This window comes from Cyprinodon variegatus, unplaced genomic scaffold, assembly GCF_000732505.1.
Source record: "Cyprinodon variegatus isolate N-32 unplaced genomic scaffold, C_variegatus-1.0 Scaffold97, whole genome shotgun sequence".
Classification (NCBI taxonomy): domain Eukaryota; kingdom Metazoa; phylum Chordata; class Actinopteri; order Cyprinodontiformes; family Cyprinodontidae; genus Cyprinodon; species Cyprinodon variegatus.
Window position 1 is genome coordinate 1,006,959 of NW_015150550.1, and position 23,852 is coordinate 1,030,810.

The 23,852-nt window shown below is 36.6% G+C and overlaps 1 protein-coding gene across 1 annotated transcript in view; it reads left to right on the forward strand.

The window, feature by feature from the left end:
- cdh13 (cadherin 13) overlaps positions 1 to 23,852 on the forward strand; it is a 462,542-nt gene that overhangs the window by 249,667 nt on the left and 189,023 nt on the right. The window contains exon 7 of the mRNA XM_015374092.1: positions 888 to 1,032. Within this exon, the coding sequence (XP_015229578.1) occupies positions 888 to 1,032 (145 nt within the window). The remainder of the gene's footprint in view (positions 1 to 887; positions 1,033 to 23,852) is intronic.

The window sequence follows — 23,852 nt, forward strand, 5'->3', positions numbered from 1 at the left end:
GATGATGAAATGCGTTGCCAACGCTTTTAAAAGTCGATTTTTATCGATTTTATCGATTCGTTGTTGCAGCCCTAGTTGAATCGGTATCAGATATTGCCTGGTATGCTCAGGCTAATCGATTGATTAAAAAAAAAAAATGGACTGGTACCTCTCTAGTATTAATACTGATTGTCTATAGTTTCGGAGGGTGGATGGGGGTCTCTCTCTGATTCCTTGGTTCTAACCAAAGGAACCCCAACGATCCTTAGGTGGTCCTACACTGGCATTTTTTTTTAGCTTTTTAGAGTTGTGACGGTGTGGTCAATCCAAGGTTGAAGCAGGGCCAGTTAAATGAGATAAACCATCTGACATACATTTACTGAATGCATAGAGTTAAAAAATTATTCAGAAGCCATTAGAAGCTTCTAAGATGTTCTGTGTGCAAACCTTTCTCGGATACTTATTTTTATGTTAGCCTTTTACCCAACAAATATTCAACACATCATAAAAATGAAGAGCTATAAAACAAAAGCACGTTTTTATTTTCTCTGGAGCCTAAAAAATATGGTTGTTATTTACAGTGTCCATCAACTTTTGGCACCTAAGATTGAACAAACACAGCTGTGTTTGATGTTTCTGTTAATATTTACTCTCCATCAAGCAGCCATCACTATCATTGCCACAGCAAGCAACTGTAAATTGAACTTCATGCTATTTTTAAACTGTCAAACTCTTCAGCACCATTATGTGTGGATGTGTGGGAAGTCGTTTTGGTTGTATTTTCAGAGGCACATCCTTTAAATTGGCCTCAATTTCTTTGGATATCACTGGGAATTCAAGATATCACAGTAAAAACATTTTATTTTGCTTTTAAACAGTAAAACCCATCTACCGTTTTATCCACACAGCTGGAGGTATCAACCACAGACTTTTCTGGGAATGTCATCGAGGGACCCGCCATACTTGTGATCACTGTGATTGACCAAAATGACAACCGGCCCATCTTCAAAGAATCCCGTTATACCGGAGAGGTGCTTGAGGGATCCCCTACAGGTAGGTGAAATTGTTATATTGAGGCTCTGTGGAGAGAATTGAGCTTTTATTGGATTTAGCTGGACAGCCATATCTCATATACTTAGAGATGTCCTCCGGTCAGAAGAGGAGATGAGGATGGGGGGGTGCTGTTGTTTGAAACCGTAGTTCCATTTAATCAAACATCTGAATGTAGTTTCTTATTATTTTACAGGCATCTTTAGGATTTACACTTGTAGTATTAAATTTGATTTTCATTTTGATTAGTTCTTAAGAATAGAATCTCAGGACATTTTATGGAACATTTTCCTTTTTCTCATAAAGAACAATTTGCAGTAAAAACATAAAACAATTTTCTTTAACACTAGAAAACACAGTTTTCACTATGTTGTAATAGAAAACACACAGAGCCTGCACTGAGCTTTCTCCACTTTACCAATTTACATCAGCAATACCTGCTCAAGGCGCTTTACAAGCAAACAGACCAAATTCAATATAATATAATTAGGGTAATCCAATAATGTGGATAGAATCAGTTTCATTCACATTAATTCCAATTTTGTTTTTTTTACTATAAAGTTAAAGGATAATCTTGTAACACCTCTAAATTTAATAACGTTTTCTCGCTATTTTCTGATTTGATTCAGTGTAAGAGACATGAATAACTCAAACTCATCTACATCCTATTGATGAAGCTCATGTTTAATTGTCTGAAACAGCATTTTCCTGAATACAGTAAATTATGAAGGAATTAAAAAATCTGTCTCCAAGAATTACAAAACATAATGCCTTTAGTTGATTTCTGGAGTCACTTGAGTTGATTAAAAAATGTCTGTAAAACTAAACAGTTTGTACCTTTTGAGTTCTTACTGTGTTTCACCAACTTTCCCTTTGGATTTTAAATCAGTTTATTATTTCTCTTTAGCTCAGGATGAAATTGTAATGAGTGTTTTAGTCAAATAACTTTCAAATTTTCAACCTTTGATCAAAAGCATAAGCAAACACACACTTAATATAATTCGCTCACAATAACATGCTCAGATCCTTTGGTTCTGTTGGGCCTTGATCGTTTTGTAACCTTAAGTATTATCAGAGGATCATCATTTTTCAAGTCCTTCTTGAAGTTTAATTTACCTTTAAGCCTGTGACCTAGGGTTGGGGGTTTACATGAGACACTTGTTGTCAGTCCTCTTAGTTTCCTTTTCTCCCGTCTAACTTAGACTTTTTTATTTAGTCTTTTGGCTGAACATTTTTTTTTTGCCAACACCTTTAATAAGCTATGCATAAATCAGTGTAGCCAGAATGTTTCTGAGCTGCTGGCTGTGATTATGTGTGTTCTTTAAGGCTGTGAAAATTACAATTTAGCTCCTTTTTTCCAGCGTCCATGCAGCTGTGATTTGGAGATCCCTCCAGCTCACAATGGGTTGTTGTGTTTGACATGATGCTTGGGTGAAAGCTTTCTGTTTTTTTTTTCCCGTTTTGCTCAACCTGCTTTCTGCAATGCAGTGCCAGTTTACATTTGGCTGCTGAATGATCTCCTATTCATGCTTGAGTCTTTATGTTTCATTTGACTTGACACGAAAATTGGTCTTTTTAGCGGGGATTATTTTTTTCTTGTGATCGACTGTAACCAATGAAGACAAACCGCGCTGCCTTTAGAGGAGAGACAGTGGTCATTTATCTTGCCACCTGCTAAAAAGTATTCTTCTTGCTCATGCATTGCTTCCAACTGTCATCGTTACACTACATGCTGCTGAGGATTAAATTATTTTAAATCATATTTTATACTGTGTGCACCTATTTTTCACCTAGAAAAGAATTATCCTGCCTTTGAATTCCTAATTATTTCCTCATTTAAAATGTTTTAGAATCATGTTTCTTGAGAGATTCCTGCAGTTTACCTGCATTAATGTCAAATAAAAGGATTAATTACAAACAGACGCACTATAGCACCACAGTGCTTCTTTCCAGGTTCACCTTAACGTCACTACCACAAAATAAAAAAATAAAAAATCTAAAAACCCATATGGGCAGCAAAAATCCAAAGATACAAGAGATCTCTGAAGAGAGGCGCAAAAGATCTCTGCACATATAGGCCCATAAACACACTAAGTTAGCTTCAAGCTTGTAGCTTCACACATTGACCCTGTGCCGGTTATACAAATTATGTAAAATAATAAAGAGGTAAAGAATCAGACATTAAGACAGGATACAACTTAAATTTTCAGCATATTATAAAGGCTTACTTCAGGTTTTATAATTGCTTAAACCTTTGAATCAACCCTGAACAGGGGGCTTTTTAGTTCTTATTTAAACTTTTTTGTCATTAAAAAAAAGATTTCATTCTGATTGGCTCAATTCATTGTCCTTTAAGCTCTGTGGCTGTAAAAGTCCCTCTTAACAATAGCTTACTTCTGATTGGTGTGCTTTATGTGTTGAGAATCTATTTTCCAAGTAAGAAGCTTAAGATGTTAAAGCTTGACAAACATTCTCAACAAGAAACGGACCCGACTGAGTTCTCAGAACAAGCCCAGTCTTTGGATGGTGGATGGTCTGACTTGATTACTGCTCTTCTAGACCTTTTGTTTTTGTGTCTCAGATATTTGTACACATTCTAATGACTTTATTGGCAGTATTAACCATGCTCTGATTCTGAAATATTTATGGGGTCACAGGTTGAAATATATGGCAACCCCTGCAATATGATATAAGCCAGGTCCCTATAGCTCTTTTTAGCTCTGCTAGTGTTTCAACTATACAGTAAGTTCTCACTGATAAAACATTGAATAAACCCCCAGTTGTGCTCTGTAGATTTCAGCTCACTGAACCTGGTTCTCCTGGAGGTTTCTCTCTGTTAAAAGGGAGTTTTTTCTCTCAACTGTAGCTGCATGCATGCTCAGTGTGAGGGTTTGTTGCAGAGTCAATGACATGATGCCACATCTACTGCTGCCACATAATTAAACTAAGTTGAATTTAATCAAATCAGCAAAGACTCCACAATGATTATTTATAAATGATACAAATTGGTAAAAAATCTTTTTTTTTTTCCAAAAAACAAATTATTACAACCCCCTGCAGTACCTTTGTGATCCACAAGGAGGGTCAGAGCCCCCATGTTAAAGACTAATGCCAAGGTCATTGCCAAAGATTTGCTGTAGATTTCTGGTATTTCTTTATTTTATTCTTTATGGGTTCTCAAAGCTGAGGTTGGGAACCAACAGCATGTGGCCATCAAACCAGAGGTGTCAAAAGTATTAATGTTTATTACTCAAGTAGAAGTATAAATCTGTTTAAAAAAACACTTGTGTAGAAGTTAGAGTATAATTTTTTTGCTCAAGTAATACTGTAAAAGTGCATTTTTTTTAAGATCGCTAAACACAAATAAAAAGTAATGCAGTAAAAAGTGTTAAAGGATTGAAGCATTAAACCTTATACTGCACTAACTAATGAACGGAACAATTTTCCTACAATTCTGGATGATAACTTCCTTATACTTATTTTTTTTTTGTTTGATAAATAATGGCAACAGTGTCAAATTTAACTTTGCATTATCTTGAAAAACTATTTATTTTGGTATGTGGCGACAACTATTTGGTGATGTTCATAGTCCAACCAGAAATACATTTTCTGGAAGAAATACATTTATTTGTTGGTTTTTAATTTTTTAACAAAAATCAGCTTAAAAGAAAAAAAAAATTATTTTTAAAATTTAAGTAGAGATAATTGCTAAAACAGGAGTAGAAGTAAAAAGTTGTCTAAAAAATAATTACTCCAGTAAAGTATTGATAGCCAACATTTCTACTTAAGTTAGATAATTAAGTATTCGTACATTGTTAATTGACTCCTCTGAATATAACGAATATGGGTTCTTTGGAAAAACTTAGAGAAACTGATCATTGTAGGTGCCTATCCTTGATGTGTAGGTTCTCCAGGATCCTTGTAATCATGTCAGGACACTGGCCACTGAGGAGTGGAATTGCCCATCCCTGTTTTATATGATAGCTTAAGGATCAAAAAGTAAAACACTGATCACTGATAATGTTTGTGTTCTTATTCTGAAGGGATATTTTAATTATTGGGATCAAAGTTCAAATGTCAGAACCTGGTGAGTGAAGTGCTTTCTAAAAACATCACAATAAAATATGCTTTACTATTTTAACTAACTTTAGATGTGTTTTACTGCAGGTGAAAGGAGTCCAGACTTTGCTTAGAGATTAGATGTAAAAATGGAAGAACAGCTGCTTTTCACCTTTATAGAGAGAAGAAGTTATTAATAAATTATCCCCTTAGTGGAAGACAGGTACAGGTGGAGAGGTACACTTAGAGTTCAGCAGAATATCTTAAAACGGTTTATCTTTTAACTTAGCCTGAGGGTCTATTATCTCAGTCTTAATTTGAAAATATATTCTCTGTATTCCCAAAAAAACTTTTTGTTTTCCCTGCAGACTTCCTGAACTGTTTTTTTTTTTCTCACAGAAAACCTTAGAGTAAATAAATAAAGCAACTCTTGAAGCATTCCATGGCACATGTGTGTGTGTGTGTGTGTGTGTGCATGTTATCTGCAGCAGCGTGGTGTGTGTTACTCTGTGGTGAGTGGTGGCTGGGCAGCAGGGGAAGCTGTAGGGAAGAATGTCACAGCGCTCTGACATTTCTGTGCAAACTGATAACAAAGGCAGCCAAAAGCCCAAGACTCCTGGCGAGGCCTCTCCTCCTCTGTCTCCTCCTTCACTCTTTGTTTATTTCTTCTTTTCCTCTTTATCTCTTTCATTCTTTTCTGCCTTCAGACCCTGCATTTCCAAACACACTTCATATTTAAATTAGTTCAGTTATTTGGATCCTTGCTCTGACTACAAACCTTTTTACTTATTTATTTATTGAATTTCAGGCAGGATGATTAGTGACTTTCTAAAATGAGAGTCTCCTTTTTTCTGTTATTTACTTTTCTCTGTTAAATGCTTGGAAAGTGCTCCAGAATAGTTTTATCTCTATTTGCCTAACTTTTGAATAATGAAAACAAGTTATACATTTTCAAGTTCTCTGTTGCTGCATCTTATCCTGTCCTACAAAGTCAATATCTACAATTTATTTATTGTTTCACTTCATATGCTGAGAAGGTTGTGCATTAAATTGTGCTCTGTAATATCCAGTGAAACGTACAAGATTTCAAAATCTGGCCAATTAACATTCAGAAAGCATTGCGCCCTTTTGCAATTACACCGTCACAATGAATCCTTTTTTGTGGATCTGTCATATTTACAGCCAATAAATAATGCTGCAGGTTATACCCTTTTTCTCTAATGGGTGCAGTCTGCGCGTGATAAAGGGACCTACCAAGTGGAGGAGTAAAAACAGCTTATAAAGCAACTCGGAGGCCAAGTGGTTCAGACACACGGGCTAATATGCCCTGTAGCTGAAGCCTGACTTATTATCCCTGGCCTGTGGAACCTTTGCTGTAATTGATTTCTTTGTTCTCTTTCCTAAAATGTCCTTTTAAATCATTCCCGCTTCTATTCTGTTTGTGTGAATTAAAAATGAAGATATCCTTTAATTCCGGCCTCGAGGCTCTGTTTAATTCATAGAATGCTGACCTGAAGAAGTTCAGTTTATTTATTTATTTTTTTTTTTTAATGGAGCAGGTTTTTATCAACAAGTTTTATATGAAATTGAAATGAGAAATCCTAATACAAAAATTTTCAGCTAAAAGGACTGGCATTCCCAAAACCTTCCTTTTTTATTGCACGTAACACAGACCTAACAACATTGAGCTGAATGTCTTTAAAGATAATTATTTCAGAACACTTCCAAAACTGGTAATTTCTGATTTAATAGGGTTGGTATCAATTGCTGAAGAACAACAAGGACGGGACAGTGATTGACTGGAAAACTAGGTCATTGTGAACCATCTTGGCCATAGTCATTGTTGGTTCTGATAGAAAGGTGTCAGGACGCACAGCTCCTCCCATTTAGTGGTTTATCATTTTTACTTAAGCTTCAAAACCTTGATTATGTACAAACTCTGTAATATATATTTTTTAAATAAACTTGAAGAGGTAAAAAAAAAAAAAAAAAAACTCTTGGGAAAATATAGAATATCAGATGCTGTGACCTTGTTGTCATTCTAATAAACGAGGTTTTACATTGCCCCATTTTACTTTTAATTTATTCAGGTGTTGCTCAGGAATCTAGTTCTTTTGCTGCTGATTTTACGTTAGTACAGAAAACATTAAAGCTTTATGTTTTATTAATGCATAAATCTTCTGGGCTTGCCCACAGCGTAAATAAAGGAATTGCTGCATGAAGGTGATATATCTTGTTTAATTGGACCTGACTGGGAGAAAATTATGAGATTAGTCCTTGTTAAATCACTTCTTGTGTTTTAGGCTGGAGCTCCTGCTGTGAAGGGAGAGAAAGATGGATTTGATGTGCCATTTTTACTCAAATACATACCCTTAGTAAAGGGAAAGATTGGAGAGCGTAAAGCTAAATTTACTTCATATCCTGCTGGGATGAAATTGTGACTGACGTGAATAAAGATCAGAAGTTTTGCAGATTGAAGGTGTTTCATTATATTACACCTCCTGAACAGAAGTAGAAACATATCTGTTAGATTGCCATTATGTTCACAGGAATATTTAGCCGACAAACACGCATGTCAGAGTCCCTGTTTATCCTGCTATACTCCTATCAATGCACTTTATCTCTCCACAGCTGCTGACTCGGTTCACCCAGGGAGTCATGTTTTTATGATGAAGCGATGTAGAGCCCAGTTTGGAGCCATGGGACGTGGAGGCTATATTTGTTGTCTGTCACAGCTGCAGTAAATGCATGTCAAAATGGCACAGCTGGAAACCTGGATCAGAAAAATACATTTTGAGTGGGGGCATAGTGCTCTGATATCAATCATGGTCAATAAAATCTGCCTCTTTCTTTTAATAGTTTTAAAGTAGAATGAAGTCAATTTCAGGGAACAACAGAAAGGCCAATGTCTGCAGAGTGCAGTCTGTTTGCTGTTTGAATGTGGCTTTCGACAAAGTTTTCACAGTCCAACTTTTTTCAGATGAGATTTTACGTCAGGTTTAGGGGTTAACACAATGGCACCAATAAGGATTTTCAATTTAAAGGAAAATAAGGTTGGGTTTTTTTTTGTTATTAAGAAAGTTACGTATAGTATTTATTTATAGAGTTAAGTTTGAGTTAAATTATGAATTTAGTACAGTACCTGTAAACAGAGGCAAGTGCTACCAACTGACTTCAAATTTGACATACTTAGCAACAAAGTCAAGGTGTGTTTCATCTCTCTGCAGCTGCTGTGTTTATATTAGATGCAATAAACAAGGTGTGAGGGTGCACGCTCAAACAACTGAGGTGAAATTGCACCGTCCCCTGACCCTGTGCTGCTGCCCGGTATACTGTCCCTGGCGCATGTTTGTCTCTTTGATTAGTCATTCATCTTCCTCTTGCAGCCATATCCAGGGAGGTTGGCTACAGTCTCATGGATCTTACAATAATATGTGCAACTGTAGTCATATATATTCATCAAGCTACATGGAAATGGTATTACCCCCTTTAACTTTAACCTTCTTTTTTTATATCGTTTTCTGTCTAATCTCCTCTTTCTTCTGCTTCCTCTGGTCCATGTTGAGTGTGGTACACGCCATGCGACCAAACAAGCATGTAGACACCTGTGATGTTAATGAGAGGACATACCTTGAATTGGTCACATTATTTTCATTTTTTCTAAGGATACCTTCATTATTGGTCAGGAGTTAAAGGGTTTATTCTCAAAATCATTCTGTTGAGAACACTTAAAAAGCAGTATCTGATTTTCTTTTTTTTCATTCTTTTAGATTTTTTTATCTCCCTTGTCAGATTAAAGATATTTCTGTGACCATTGTGGGTTTTATTTTTTTTTTAACGGGGGTACCAACAATTTTGTTCGTGTCTCTATCTTGGTATGGCATTGTATACTAAAAAGAGGTGTAAAAAGTGGGTTTTCTTTTAATAGTTTTACCCTTTTCTTTAAAGAACTTTGCGAGAAGTACAATCTGGTTGATGTAGAATAATGTTTAAATAGGGCATGGCCATTATTGATGTGTGTAACTTTTCATCTCCCTCTTACTACATTTCACTGGTAATTTAGTTTATTGTCTACTGTATTTTTTTTTAAATATTGCACTGAAGTTTTTGTTGGTATAAACGCATGAAGCCTTTTTCAGACATGCATCTTGTCAGTAGAGACCTCTGCAACACCCTAAAACACAGCTATAGTTCATAGTAAAAAATAAATAAATAAAATCCTGAGTGTTATAAATTCCTTTAGCAGTACTGTATGGGCCATATTTAGAGACAGATGCAAAAAAAAAATGTGTAATTTAGATTATGGTCCAATAGGAATTACATTTTCTTTTCTTTAATTCTTTGGAAAGCATTTAATCATCCCATCTTTAAACTCCTACACCTAAGGCTCAAGTGCCTTTTTGTTGGTAATCTAGGCATTAATGCTGATAGGAAGTTGTTCTTTTGCCTGAGGCCGTTGAAGAAGAACAAGGTTCAGAGAAACATTATGGATCATGGATCTGAACATTTCAAAATTAATCAGTAAAAACGTAATTCCAGTTACCCTAAAGTTAAACATATACCTATCTAAAATCTAAAGCAGAGTAATTTTACTCTGCAGTGTTTCTGTAGACAGAAAACTTTCAATCTAATTTCAATAAAATGCATCCCATTGAGCATGTAAAGGGACTTCTGGATCAGCGTATACAACAGCCTGTACCAGTTCCTGCCGATATTCAGCAACTTCCCACAGCCGTTGGCCACAATTGACAACCTAATCCACTCTATTCGAAGGAGATGTGTTGCACTGCATGAGGTAAATGATGATCACACCACATACTGACTGTGTGGTGTGATCACTCCCCCAATAAAACATAACTGCACCTTTCAGAGTGGATTTTTATGGTGGGCGGTCTAAGGCACACCTTTGCAATAATCATGGTGTCTAATCAGCACCTTGATATAGGACTTGTGAGGTGGGCTGGATTACCTCAGCAAAGGAGGAGTTCTCACTTTCACAGATTAAGATTGGTTTGTGAACAATATTTGAAGGAAATGGTTATTTTGTGTATGCCGAAAAAGTTTTAGATCTTTTAGTTTATCTCATAAAAGGTCGGAGCAAAACCAACACTGTTGTGTTTATATTATTGTTGAGTGTTCCTGCACATTTTATTAACTAGGATCAGATAGAAAGAATCTACCTGAATTGAAACCTTTCTTCATTGAACTGAAATGACTTTTTTTAAGTGTCTAAGGATGCCATGCTTGAACTACGGATTTATGAATAAAGTTAATTTAACCAAACTGATTAGGTTTATGTTAGATAGAGGTAGGTTTCAGTATTTCTGAGATAGACCATTTTAAAGATTAATAAAAAAAGAGACTCGCTGATGAGTAATACAGACTTATGTGCTTCTGTAACATAGATCTTAATGTAACATATGTTTTTTTTTATCATAATATACTCTGATCTAAACTAAATAAGTAGAAAATAAACTAAATAAGAAAATTCACTATCTGAAAAGCTGAATTTTTTGTTCTTTCTGACTATTTTTTCTTTTTGCAAAATTGTTTTATTTGCATTATATAACTCCAAAAAATTATAAATCTTCACCTTTTGGTGTACAAATGAACTTAGAAAATATTTTTTGTGTTTTTCTTTCGTGTGCATTGAAGCTTTAATGATGACTTGTTTTGTATGAGCTGCAGTCATTAAAACTGTCTGCTCTGCACTGTTGTGTTTGTCCAAACTCAGAACCCTGTGGACCTCTTTGTTGGTGCACCCAAAATGTTGTAAAACATGTTTTGATATGGAACTCATGTTGCAAACATATTCTATAAAAAAATAAATAAATCCTGCAAAATAATGAAAAACAATAGCTCAGCTATTCTGGCCAGTCTGGGGATAGGGAATAAAGGAGTGGTGCACACTGGTAGATGCCAATGGAAGTTAGAGCATGCAGGGACAGAAAAATGTGATTGATGTGGAAGATATTCATCCAACCAGGACATCCTCCTACAACTGGCAGGTAATTTGCAGCATGATGGTGCCAGTTTGCCCTGTTATGGTTCCTGTATCCACCTCTCTCAATCTCTCTCTCCTACTTTGTTAGCTATGGTCCTTCTAACTCCGTAGCTGGTGACCTGCTGTCCCACAATGTCTCATTATCAGCCTGTCAGGCTGAAAAGGCCTGGCAAATTAAGGCTCAAGGCAGCTGAGGCTACTGCCCAATTAACTCTGGTGCATTGCTGTGTTAGGAAAGATTTATATAATGCTGCTAACAGCATCTTGGTCAACTTTATTAATTACTTTAATTAAATAGTGATGCTTCATATCTATAAGCATCGTTGTCTCAGCTGAAAAGTTTGGAAACAATACACAAAACACTCTGAATTGGCACAACATCATGGCCATAGATCAAATATCTTCAGATGAAAAATAAAATGTAATCCCTCAGGATTAGCTCTGCTGTTGGCCCAGTTCTGATGCAATTCAGGCCCATTTGCAACAAACTTAGATTGTCTATGTGTTTTGATACATTTCTGATCTGTCGGACCACACTGACCAGGCTTCACTTCACATGCATCAGTAGGCCATGGCCACCATTGACTTTTCTACTGATTCTTTGGGCCATTGGTTATCCAGCTGTCAAAGTGGGGCCCTTGTAAGGCTTGTTCCATTCTTTACGTTGTTAATTTTTTCCCTATAAAATCTACTTTTAGAACAGAACGTACACTTCTTGCCTGATATATTTCACCAAGTAATAAGTGCCATAATGAGGATATAATCCATGTTATACGCTTTACCTGCCAGTGGTTATAATGTTATGCCGGATTGGTGAATGTGATTGTTTAGAGAAGGGGTAAAATGTCTTATTTAAATGCATCAGTAGAGGGTAATGGAAGCCATTGTGGCCCGTGGTTCAGTCCAACGATATCACTTTGGGGTTTTCACTCATTTCTATTCATCTGGTCTCTTTTCTTCAGTGAGGCATCATTGATTTTCCTGAGACTTCTTAACTGAGCTATCTTCTTTTAAATTACCAAAGGTAGTGATATAGATTACATTGCTGAGAGGGAAAAAATGTATTCTAAATGGGCTTCATATGCAGCAGTGATTTGATATGAATATGTGTAAATGGGACTTTATTTGAATACATTTTGTTGGTTTGGAGTAAATAATTTTCCCCGTTGTGGGTTTTACTGTATTTGGTTCCTTGCGTCTCTAAGTCTGTTTGTCCCAGCTGCTTTCTCTCCTATTTGTTTTGTGGAATATCTTTATAGGATGAGAATTAACTCCTATCTTTAGAGAAAATAAATTAAAGATTAACAGATACCCACAAGGACATAAAAAGGGTTGGGAACTGAGGGGGTGAAAATTGCTCACCCATTTACTGTATATACTTGGTGGCCATTCCTCTATTCAGGTGGTGCTAATCTTTTAGGACCTTTCACTCAAAGTGCCACATTAACAACGGCTTGATTATCTTCCCCCTCTTGAGGTTGGCAGGAGCCATCTCCATTTGTTCCCCTACAATCTCTAAACATTCATAGTTAAAACAGATTAAGCAATCTTTATTTTAAACTTTCCACACCCGTTATACCCCACATCAGATTATATAGCAAGTTTTGACCCTTACAAAAGCCTTTTACACTATGTCATTTTTTAGATAATTTCCTTACCAGACACTCTTTTAATGTCTGTACAGAAGCTGCCAAAAGGCATTTGAGGTCTGTAGTAAAATTACTTTCAATCACACAGTTCTGAGCAAATATCTGCCTATAAATTACCAACTTTAAAAGCTAGTGTGGCGTCGGCCTGTCAAATCAATGCTACACTCCTAGAGTATTAATGTCCCTTCTTGTTCGGATCCATTTGTACACACTTCCACGTCTTCCCTCCTTCTTTGATAATCTGGTCAGGCCAGCCGTTTAAGCCCAAAAGTATGTCAGAAGCTGGAGCTCATATGATGATTCCCACACTGCAACACTGCATATATAAAGTATCACTATTGCATTGGAAAACCTAACCTTAAATTCAAGAACATGAATTTAATAAGGAAGAAAAATGACTAGTGCAAATATTTAAATTCAATGAAACTGTGCAACGCTTCACACTCCTATTGTTTTCTATTACATAAATGTAACTAAGGTAGTTTTTGAACTACAATATTGCCTGCTGCTTGATTTGGTCAGTGTGTCTTTCAACTTTAAATACAGCATAATTTCTATTTGCCAGTCCTGAAATGGGAATATACAAGGGCACATGCCAATATGGAGACAGATATGTGTTTATCTTCATGAGCAAGGAAATGCCTACTGTCCTAAACCTGTCAGTAGCTACAATAAGATAATGATTAAAACTGGAAATAATGAACAAAGTAAGGCAAATAGTAAGGAGTTAATTGTTAGAGCACAGCTGCAAATAGTGTCATCTCTCTGTAATTTCTATTTAATGATGCAAAAATAAATAACTATAAATAGTGCATTTGCCAGCAACAAAATGTGGAATTTGCAGTCTTCTGCTACTCCAACAAAATTGTCTATTATAGAATCAGCTGACAATGTGGAGTTGAAATGTCCCAATAAGGTCAGAAAATAAACGATTAATCGGAAAGACAAAGGAGCTAACATTGTGTGCAGTTTCAAGCAATACTGCAGTAAGCAAATCTCTAAGTGTGGATAGAATTAGATTTTGGGTATTCATGTTATAAATTATGATATTTGAAGGATGTAGTGCTGTTTTTGCCGCACACACATTTTGACGGCTCTGTTTGAACTAAAGCTGCAGGGTTCTGTCCAAACTGACACTTAAGCTTTTCACACCCTGGTCAAAAAGAATGTTTATTAAAGTTTCCCCGCATACTAGTAACTCTAACAATTCATATTCGGCTATGTGGTAAAAAATTTAGGAATATTAGTGATGATCTGAGCTTTTTCCACAGAAAATAGTTGTAGTTGGTCTGTGGTGAACCAAAGGACAAATATTTGCCAAGTATTGTGGATGATGCTGCTGTGGGGTTATTCTTCATTCTTAGGCATTGGTACTGTAGCTGGTTAGTGACAGGCATCATTGATGTAACTGCCTGAAAAATCCTTTTTCATGAATCTCTCGGTGCCTTTATCTAAATCCTGTAGAAAAGCAATGGGCTGATCTGAAGAGAAGGATCAAGGACAACTGACATTTATTTGGTGTCTCCCAGTTCATCTTTTGAAAAAACCCATCCCATGTAGGCTGGGGACCTCCGCACAACCATAATAGCACAGATCTATGAAGATTATCTGAAAATTATCTATATTTAACATAATTTTTGCATACATATATATATATATATGTGGTATTATTCATATTATTAATCAAAGGAAACTAATCTTTGAAAATACAAATTACTGTAATGTAAGATGGCTTCATTGTAATGACTTGTCATCCATCCATCCATCCATCCATCCATCCATCCATCCATCCATCCATCCATCCATCCATTTATTTTCTATCACACTTAATCCCTGCTGGGGTTGCGAGGGCTGCTGGTATCTCAAGTTGTCTACAGATGAGAGGCGAGGTACACCCTGAACAGGTCGCCAGTCTATCACAGGAGCTGGTCTTACAAAATAAATAATAAATAAAAGTGCAATATAAACCATATGACAAAAGTTAAGGATAAAATCTGCATAAATTACTTATATGAAGGGAATTTTTTGATGAATAGTAACTGATGATAAGTAAGATTTTTGAGCATATTTAGCAGGAGCAAACCAGGTTTATGAACGTAATATTATTTTTCCCGCTTTATTAAAAATGAATAAAATGATATTGGCTGCAACCTCATTAGTTGCTCCAATGTTTTGACTTTTTTAATTCTTTGAGGAACTGCAGCAGTAATATAATGTCTGCAGGTGGGTGAAGATGAGCTACAGTCATTAATCTCATACATCCAGCAGGGTTAAACAAAATTATTATTATTATTTTTTATTATTATTTAGCAAAAATTCACAGAACAACAAATTGAATTCTTAACTAAGCCAAACTTCAGCATTTCAATATATTCTTATGTCTTTAACTTCCACTCAGTGGTGTGTTCAATAATCTCAGGCAGGAATTAGATGGGGGAAGACCCCCCCAGTCAGCTGACCGATGCCTAGGGGAGCTGGTGCTGGGAAACACTTCAATAAATGAAGAGCGGTCAGACTAGTCCACTTAGCCCTACACTGAATCATGGGAAATGGTGGGCCATGAATGATACTCCTAATGGATCATTCGGTGGATGTAGCCTTTGGAGGATGAAGCCCAAGATTTGGAAAATACAGATGTGCCAAATCCCAAACCCATGGACTACCCCTTTACTATCGAGTGTCACTCCCAATGAAGTTACACCTGCAGCTGTCGAGGGTACCTTGGTTTAAGGGAAAGAATATTAATTGGACTGATGCCCTCTTTCTTCCACTAAAAAAACAGGAAAGCAGTTGTTAAAACAACAGAGATAGCATGAGCATTGTTGTAGCTCTGTGGGGCAGGTTGACATGAAATCCGACTTGTTCCCCTTTCTGGAATACATCCATATAATCTATAATTATAGATTAATCTATAATCTGGTGTCATAATCTATAATCTATACCAGGCATCCCCAAACTCGGTCCTCGAGGGCCGCTGTCCTGCAGGTTTTAGAGGTTTCCTTGCTCCAGCACAGCTGATTTTAATTGAAAGCTGATTAACAGGCTTTTGCTCTAATGCAATCATTATAATCAGCTGTTTTAAAGCAGGGTAACCTCTAAAACCTGCAGGACAGCGGCCCTCGAGGACCGAGTTTGGGGATGCCTGATCTATACAGTCATATAAAATATTTTAAAGAGGTCCTTTGCTTTTCTGAATTCACTTTTTTTCTTCTTTCTAACTTTTGATTTTCTTTCAGTGTGACAAAAATGCAGCATACCATTGGAACTTACATTTAAGTGCACGTCTTTCCTTTGCCATTAGACCGCATTTGAACCTGCTGCCAAATTTCTGTGAATCTGCAACAGTGCACACTTTGTTATTTAAGGGATGAGCAGTCCACTTGACCTATCAACTGCATTGCTTGAGACAGCCCTTAAAATGGCGGAACCTCTGCAGGAAAGTGGAAACGCAGGGTTAGTGTATAGGGGTAGTGTTTGGGGGCCGGTTTGAGATTGGGCCTTTGAAAACAATGCGTGATGTGCAAAGGAGTAGCTAGTCCTGGCAGAAACATTGACAAGAGGAAGATGTATGATTTAGTAATCTAGAGAATGGAGAAGAATCAGATGCTTATTAGAGCGAGAATGATGGTCCGTCAGGGGGGAGGGGGAGCGGTCGATGTGGTTGCCACAGTGGAAAGTCTTGTGAATGATATTGTGTTTGGTTTTGTTTGTTGTTGGTGAAATCCATAGGATTTTGAGACCTGTTGGTTTAATAGGTAGTGCAGAAAATAATATTTTAAAATGGTCTGGTCAGCAGAAAGAAAGCCAGTCATGGAAGTACAATCCAGGTAGCAACAGAGGTCTCAGAATAAGCCAAAGGAAGTTCCCAGGTAAACATACATGGATGAACTAGAGCGGGGTAGTACCTTTGAAGAATGAGATACAAAAAGTTACTTCATTTCCTGGATAGAAGCTCAGGTTGGTTCAGGAGAAAGCTCAGGAAAATGCTCAAACACTCAAGAGGAGGCTTACTGTTATCGGTGACAGTTACTGTAACATTCAGGCAGTGACTGGCTTCCTGCTGCCATGATGAACCTCACCTGTGAGGAGGTACAGGAAGAGTGGTATGTGCGCCCAATACCAGCAAGCAACGAGGAAATCCTTTATTGGAGAAACTACGCAAAAAAACAGAACGCAAAGCCGAAAACAGCCAATTTCCTGAAAGATACTATAGTAGTAATTGGTCAAATTCATTTAAGATTCTAGTGTTAAGAAAATGTAGAGCCTTTATTAACATCCTAACCATAAGTACATAAGTACAGTACCAGTAACATTAGAGCTGTGTGATTTAGGTACATGGAGATAAATAAAAACTGGTCCTTTAAGATGGCACAAAAAGACAAACTAATCCAGTCTTTCTTTCTTAAATCCTAAGAGTTTGCAATGTGCAGCAGTCCCTCTTTGTTTGCTTTCTGAACTCCTAATGACTGCTTACTGTAATTAAAAGTCCTACCTCCCAAAGAGACTTTGAAACTGTTTTTTCTCTTTTTTTCGGACAGTTATTCTTCATGTTTCACCACAATATAACTCCAAAGTTTAAACTGCTGTTTATAATCTACCAGCTTTGTTTTACTGGTCAGTTTATTATTCCTGATATGTTCTTGATCAACCAGTCTAACCTTTCTGGGGATTTTCTCTTTTTCAGACCATACTTTGTAGAACTGGAGATGCTTGAATTCACCTAAATCCCTTTGTTGCTCAGTTTAAATTTAAGTTGGTTGTCTTCGTCACCTCTTTAGGATATGGTTAAAAGCTACCATATCTTTGAGCATAAATATACTCTAAATAGAGATTTTATGGGAGGTCTTCATTCTATTTTTGTCAGCCTCTTATGTATCCCTTCCTTGTTTGAATGAGGCTGTACAGGACACTATGTCTGTGAGCTCTGATGGCTTCTCTAATCTTTTCGCCTTTAAGATTTCTGCTTTAGTCTCGTAGATGACAGCAAGTAATCCACTGCCCAGTTTCTTTTATACCAAGGAGTAATAATATAGCTAAAAGTGAAAAAAAAAGAAAATATTTAATTGAGTATTGATCCCATATTGTCAGAGATGACTAAGTTCACACATGGAAACAACATGGCAGCTCACTGGTGCAGGGTGAAGCCATGGCACCATCAGTCAGGATTTCTGGCATCCTGTCATTTTGCTGATGAGGTGAGATCATGCAGTCTATAATCTTGTCAAAACACATGCAGTGAGGATCTAACAGTAATGGAATTGTCAACTTGTCAATATCATACCACATGTTGTTCATCACCATTAAGAAAAGCATGTTTTCCCGTTACTTAGTTGAACTGTGGATAAAAATACAAAAGCATGAAAAATGAGTGAAGCTAACAAACCTTAATCTGCATTTTTGAAAAAAAGTCCCGTCTGTCAGAAAAAAATAAGTTACACTGAAGGGTTAGATTTGGGTGTTTTTTTTTTCTTGTTGTTGACAGCTTGAAAAATGGTTTAGTAGTGACAATAAAACATAACGCTTTATAAGAATACATTGCTGTCAGACTTTTATATCCCTGGAGCTTTCTCAGCTTTCATTTATCATATAATTCTGTGGTTTGTGACGTTGTGCTGGTGTATTAAATGTATTTCAAGAGGCACAACAAAGAAAGCTTTAATTGTCTCTATGAAAGCCTATATACTTATGAGCTGGTAAAGCTGGTATTTCAGCATCTCAATATATTCCAGAAAGACTTGGACAAAAATGGGCTGAACGTCAAGTGTAATAATTCCAGTGAAATGCAGTTTTAGTAATTGACAGGAAATGGTTTTTATCCCCTTTTGTGTCTCTCGAGAGGGTCATTATTGCAATTCTTTAAATCATTTTTGGATTTGCAGTACCACTTGCTAAATTAAAATGTATCATGTACCAAATGTATCAAATGTACAGCAGTTTTTTTTTTAGCATTCGACAATGTTCTGACTTAGACAATTAACCTAAATGCAGAATCAGTTTTCACTGCTCTCACCAGATTGATTCTGCAGAAAGATTCATGTTTTTTGTTAGGAAAAATTGAAAATCTCTAACATTTTACCTTCTACTGTCATTAAATATCATGTTTTCTAAATTATAGTAGATGATGTGGGAACTTTTATACTCAGTGACAATAGTTGAAATATTTTTCTTGTAAATATCCTTTCATTTTGCAGTCTGTGGTTATTTCATTGAATCATTGATCATAGCTCTCTTTTGTCTTACTCATACTGCAGTTGATATGAAAAGCGACAGCTGTTTTTTATTTATTTTTCTACTGGTATTGATTTGAATTGAGAAAAGATTCCCGAGAATTGTTTTTCATTCTAAACAGTGATGGCCTTCTAAAAAAAAAAGGCCTTTGGGTTCTATGATTTTATTTTTCTTTTCTCAGGCTGTGTTTTCTTGAATTCTGCTTGTTGTTGGAGCTTTTAACCCCCAGACCTCTAGTTTATATATAGAGCCTAATTAAACTTTTTTTTTTTTTTTTTTTTTTTTATCACAAGGAACAATTGTATATTAGCTTTAAAGTTGGAGTTTGATCACATAGATCTGAATGGAGATACATCAACTGCATTTTCTCCTAATACTGTTAGTAAAATATACCAAATTATTTACACTTTTTATCGTTATACATCAGCGAGTTTATTAAGACTTATAGGGGGCGGTTTCAATAGTATGGGAGCCTGGGATTGTTTTCACCAATTTGTATTCTGTGCATCAAGTTTTTTGGTTCTTGTTGCGCTCCACCAGGGCCAGACCTAGTCAACAATATCTCTAGGTATAATTTTCTTAGAATCCAGTGTCATATATTGGAGCCAAAATTTAGCTTTTTATAATTAGTGTACTTCTGCTAATGTTAGAAAGAGTCAAAGATTTAAAGAGACTTAATTTTCACCCGGCCTGGAACAGCACTCAAGTAGGAGGAAATTTCAATTTTGGTACAGTCCATTTAAGGGGGGATTGGTGTCCGAAGCCTTGCAGATGTCAAAGGCACTGCACACATCTTTGAAGATAGGTATAAATAGTCACCCTTAGTATGCTGCTATCTGCACAGTCATACTTTCACTGATTCTATTGGATAAACATCTTCAAAATAAAAAGAATCATTACTGCCATTGCTGTCTAAGTAGTTTCCTCGTCAAAGTATTTACTATTTCCTTTGTTGTCCCTTAGCATAGACGCAACATGATGGATGGATGGATGGATGGATGGATGGATGGATGGATGGATGGATGGATGGATGGATGGATGGATGGATGCAAAATCTCAAAACGAATCACTTCCACATATGATACTTCAGGTTTTGTTGTACTAAATTATCCATAGGTTGTATAAAGGCAAAGGCTAAGAGACTTATGGAGTGAGTGAGTAAAGTTTATCAAAAGACATCCGTCTGTTTCTAAAAGGCAGCTAGAAAGTGGTGCTGAGTAGAAAGCTGAGAGTGACTCCTAACCCAGTGAATCCTTTTAAGAGATACTGGCTCAGACAGGTGATTACTGGAGATCCCGAGGCAGATAAAAACAGGTCTGTCACTTTTCTTGAATTAACTTGAAGCTATTACTTAAAAGTTGGCCTGAAGTAAACTGTGCGAAGTAGTTTAACTGGCAAGGAATAGGAAGTAAAGCAGAGTAAATCCACTGCAGAGCAGGTAATGAGCCAAAGGAGCAACTCAGCATCCAGACCCTGGAGGAATCACACAGAGAGGAGGCAGGCACCCATGATTCAAACAGACAACAAAGGAAGGGAGGACAGGAGAGAACAATTGCAGATACAGTATACAGTATTCATATGTTAAATGTGAAAATTACACCTCCAGCAAAAAATAAAAACATACATAGCGTACTATTAGCTTATGAAAAGATACATTTACTTAACAACAAGACTACCAGAAAATCTAGCTGTTACCATTGATTCTTTTTTCCACCCCTCACTTCCATTGTAGACTCGGACGTCTCTTTGCCGATGTAATGGTGCGAAAAATTCCTCTTTAACCCACCTGATCCTAAAGTGGCTGACCTCACCGGACCGTATTTATACCTCAAGACATGCCAGATTTCAACATGATGGTGAGCCGTTTAAACACAACACCAATGGCAAAGCAGACAGTGGTACTTTTAAGTACTATGTTTATAACTGTGCATAGTTCACTAGACGGTTGGTAAAAATACTCTCATATAATATGTTTCAAACAATAAAGATCTTAAAAGAATGATGTATTTGAGTATTTTATTTTGTACACTACAATTTGGAATTCTGGGTGATCCAGAGCGTAGATTAAAACTGTAACTGTATGTACAATGTGTTAGCAACGACGGATACCAGAATGAGGTACAGAAAAAGGAAAAAAGAGCTGCTGGAAGAACGGAAAAACTTCCCAAAATTAACACTTTCAAAGAACCGAAGAGGGAGAGGCGGACATTGCTGTTAGGGTTAGTAAAGATTGTGACCAGGAGATGAATGGAGAGAGCGTGGGTGAGGAGGGGGGCTGTGAAGCTGAAGGTAGCCCGATGGCTTGTTGTGCTAATCAAGTTGTGCTTGTATATCCATGTCTAGTGAAGGTAAAGAATGATGAAGTGTGTATGTATGGGGCACATTTTGGGTCGTTTGTCTACAGCATTGGGGTTTGATAAGCATCTCTCTGAAATGAGTTTTTGGAACTTGGGATGTCTGTAACATGTGGTGGCGCTGTCACCAATGGTTCCATTCAAGGTGCGCAGTCACTATTTTTTCGGGTGTGATGTGTGATCATATACTACTGAGAATTGAATAATTGTATCTTCTTGGTCGATTTATCTATCTGTCACCGTATCCTGAACCTTTATCACCTGTTGTACTCCATATGGGGCCCACCCAGATAATGTGGCTTACGGGCCTATTGTTATGTCGTTACACCATTGCCCAAAGTAATTACCTTTTTCCAAAAATTGATAAATCAATTTATTTGTAATCTAAAAATTTTTTTAGTAGTTTTTCATGTACTGTATTCTAAAGAAAATTGAACTGCATGTCACTTATATTAAACAAACCAATTACAAAAAGTCTCATATCCTGTCAGCTGGGTTGCTTACAATAACCACATTAAATCCACATGACTTAAACATGTGGAATTAATTTAAAGCTTTAAGATGCAGTTTAAAACGGATATGTACATTGTTTATTAAGTAGATAAAAGCTATAAAGTTGTCAAATATTAAATAAAATTTATGGTTTCTTATCAGCTATAAGCTGCATGTTATCAGCCATAAGAAACCTACTAGAAGGTAGAGGAGGAAGCAGTCTGAGGCCATTCTATGGGACTGATTCTGTTTGACTTTGCAGCAATTTTATATAATGCTGTTATCATACACATCAAAGTGCTCTCACTGATATCAAGTTCTTTTAAATAAACAAGTCTTTGTAGGCCTAATGCTTCAAATGTGAGGAAGCATAAGGTTGTGGATGTATGTATGTGATGGACTTTGACGTGAAGCTGTAGCGACCATAAAGATACGTTTCTGAATAAAAAGATATTCTGTGAATTAATGCCAATCATTCTATAATTGGATTCTCGTCACAAGGACATGCTGTTTGTGTTTTTAACACTTAATGTGTCTACCAGACAGAGTAAATAATTTTCTTTTTATTGTCTGCACAAAGGTATGAGAAAACTCTACTGTCTAATCAGGAAATAAAACAACATGATTGATTTTAAGGAGGGCGGAGACAGCGTAAACTCAGTGTTCATTAAGGAAAACCTTCTCCCAGGCTCGGACTGCTAATCTGTGATACCTGGCATTTGCCCAGCAGGCCGGTCCTAATTTCAGCGTGCGAGGGCCTGCCCTCCTTAAATCATACTGGCCCCAACACTTACTCTCCGGCCGAAGCACCTACCTGTGACAGTAAATAATTGAAGGAGCTCAAGAAGTAATATAATGTTAACTACGTAAATGATGCATGCAGTATATATAGCCCTTCCATGTCATGCACATCCTTGTGATAGTTGGCATAATTTTCTATTTCTACAAAATTTTAAATCCTGTTTTTTCAAACTGTATAATCCTTGCAACAAACTAAATTATAATAAAACTAAAATGCTTTCTTTAAACCAAACTACTATGTTTCTCTTATATTTGGCAAATTTATTTTAGAATATTTTGCAAAAATATGTTGCAGTGCATGATGGGGTTTTGCATCCAAAGGCTAATGTTTCCCATCTTATGTTAAGAGATCAATAGACTTTGGTTCAAATTGGGCGAGATTTCGTATATCCAAGAGGTTTATGAACATTTTTTGGGCATGAAAACGTGGGTCAGTGACATCTGGCAACCCTGCTGATGTGGTGAGTGAGGACCTTTTGCATTAAAACCGCTTTATTGAAGTCTTGGTGATGTATGTGATTTGATACTTGAAGATAGGTTGGTTAATCCACAATGTGTATTCGCATTGTGTTTCACATTTGAGATGCACACGTTTGACTGTGCTTCAATTATTTTTTTTCGGGGCGGCGAAAATCGTTTCCAGTCCGAGCCTGTCTGCTCCTGACCAGGTTAGCTCTGGAGAGAATGTTACTACAGTAACAGAAACAGAGGATGAGTAAATAATTCTAAAATGGAAAAAAAAAGCCTCCCTGATTTTAGGTTTAGTTTTTTTTTCCGAATTTATAAATTCAGTTAACCTGCTTTGTGAAATGGACCCCAGGTGTAAAAATGACTCTTAACTCTGCAAGCTTGAGCTACAGTGGCTGAGTCCACTTTCTCAGCTGACCTTTGCCATGCTTTTCTGTTTTATCTTGCATCCTCTCTCATCCTTCAGGGATACTAAAATATCCTCAAAGACCTCGAAAGAAGAGTCAAATATCTATATTTTATACAGAATAGAAAGTAAACATAGCATATGTGAATGGATAGCTGCAACAGAATGAGACAAGCTGGAGTGAATTTATAATGTAGGAAGAAATAGTCAAGTCAGCCTGGTATTACAGAGAAAATTCATCAGGAACTCTTCTGCAAACTTTATTTCATAACCTAAATCTTGCCTCAAGATTTTTGTCATGATGGGTCTTAGGTTCTTAGCCCACATGCAGAACACAACGGAGGCTGGGTAAAAGTTTAACA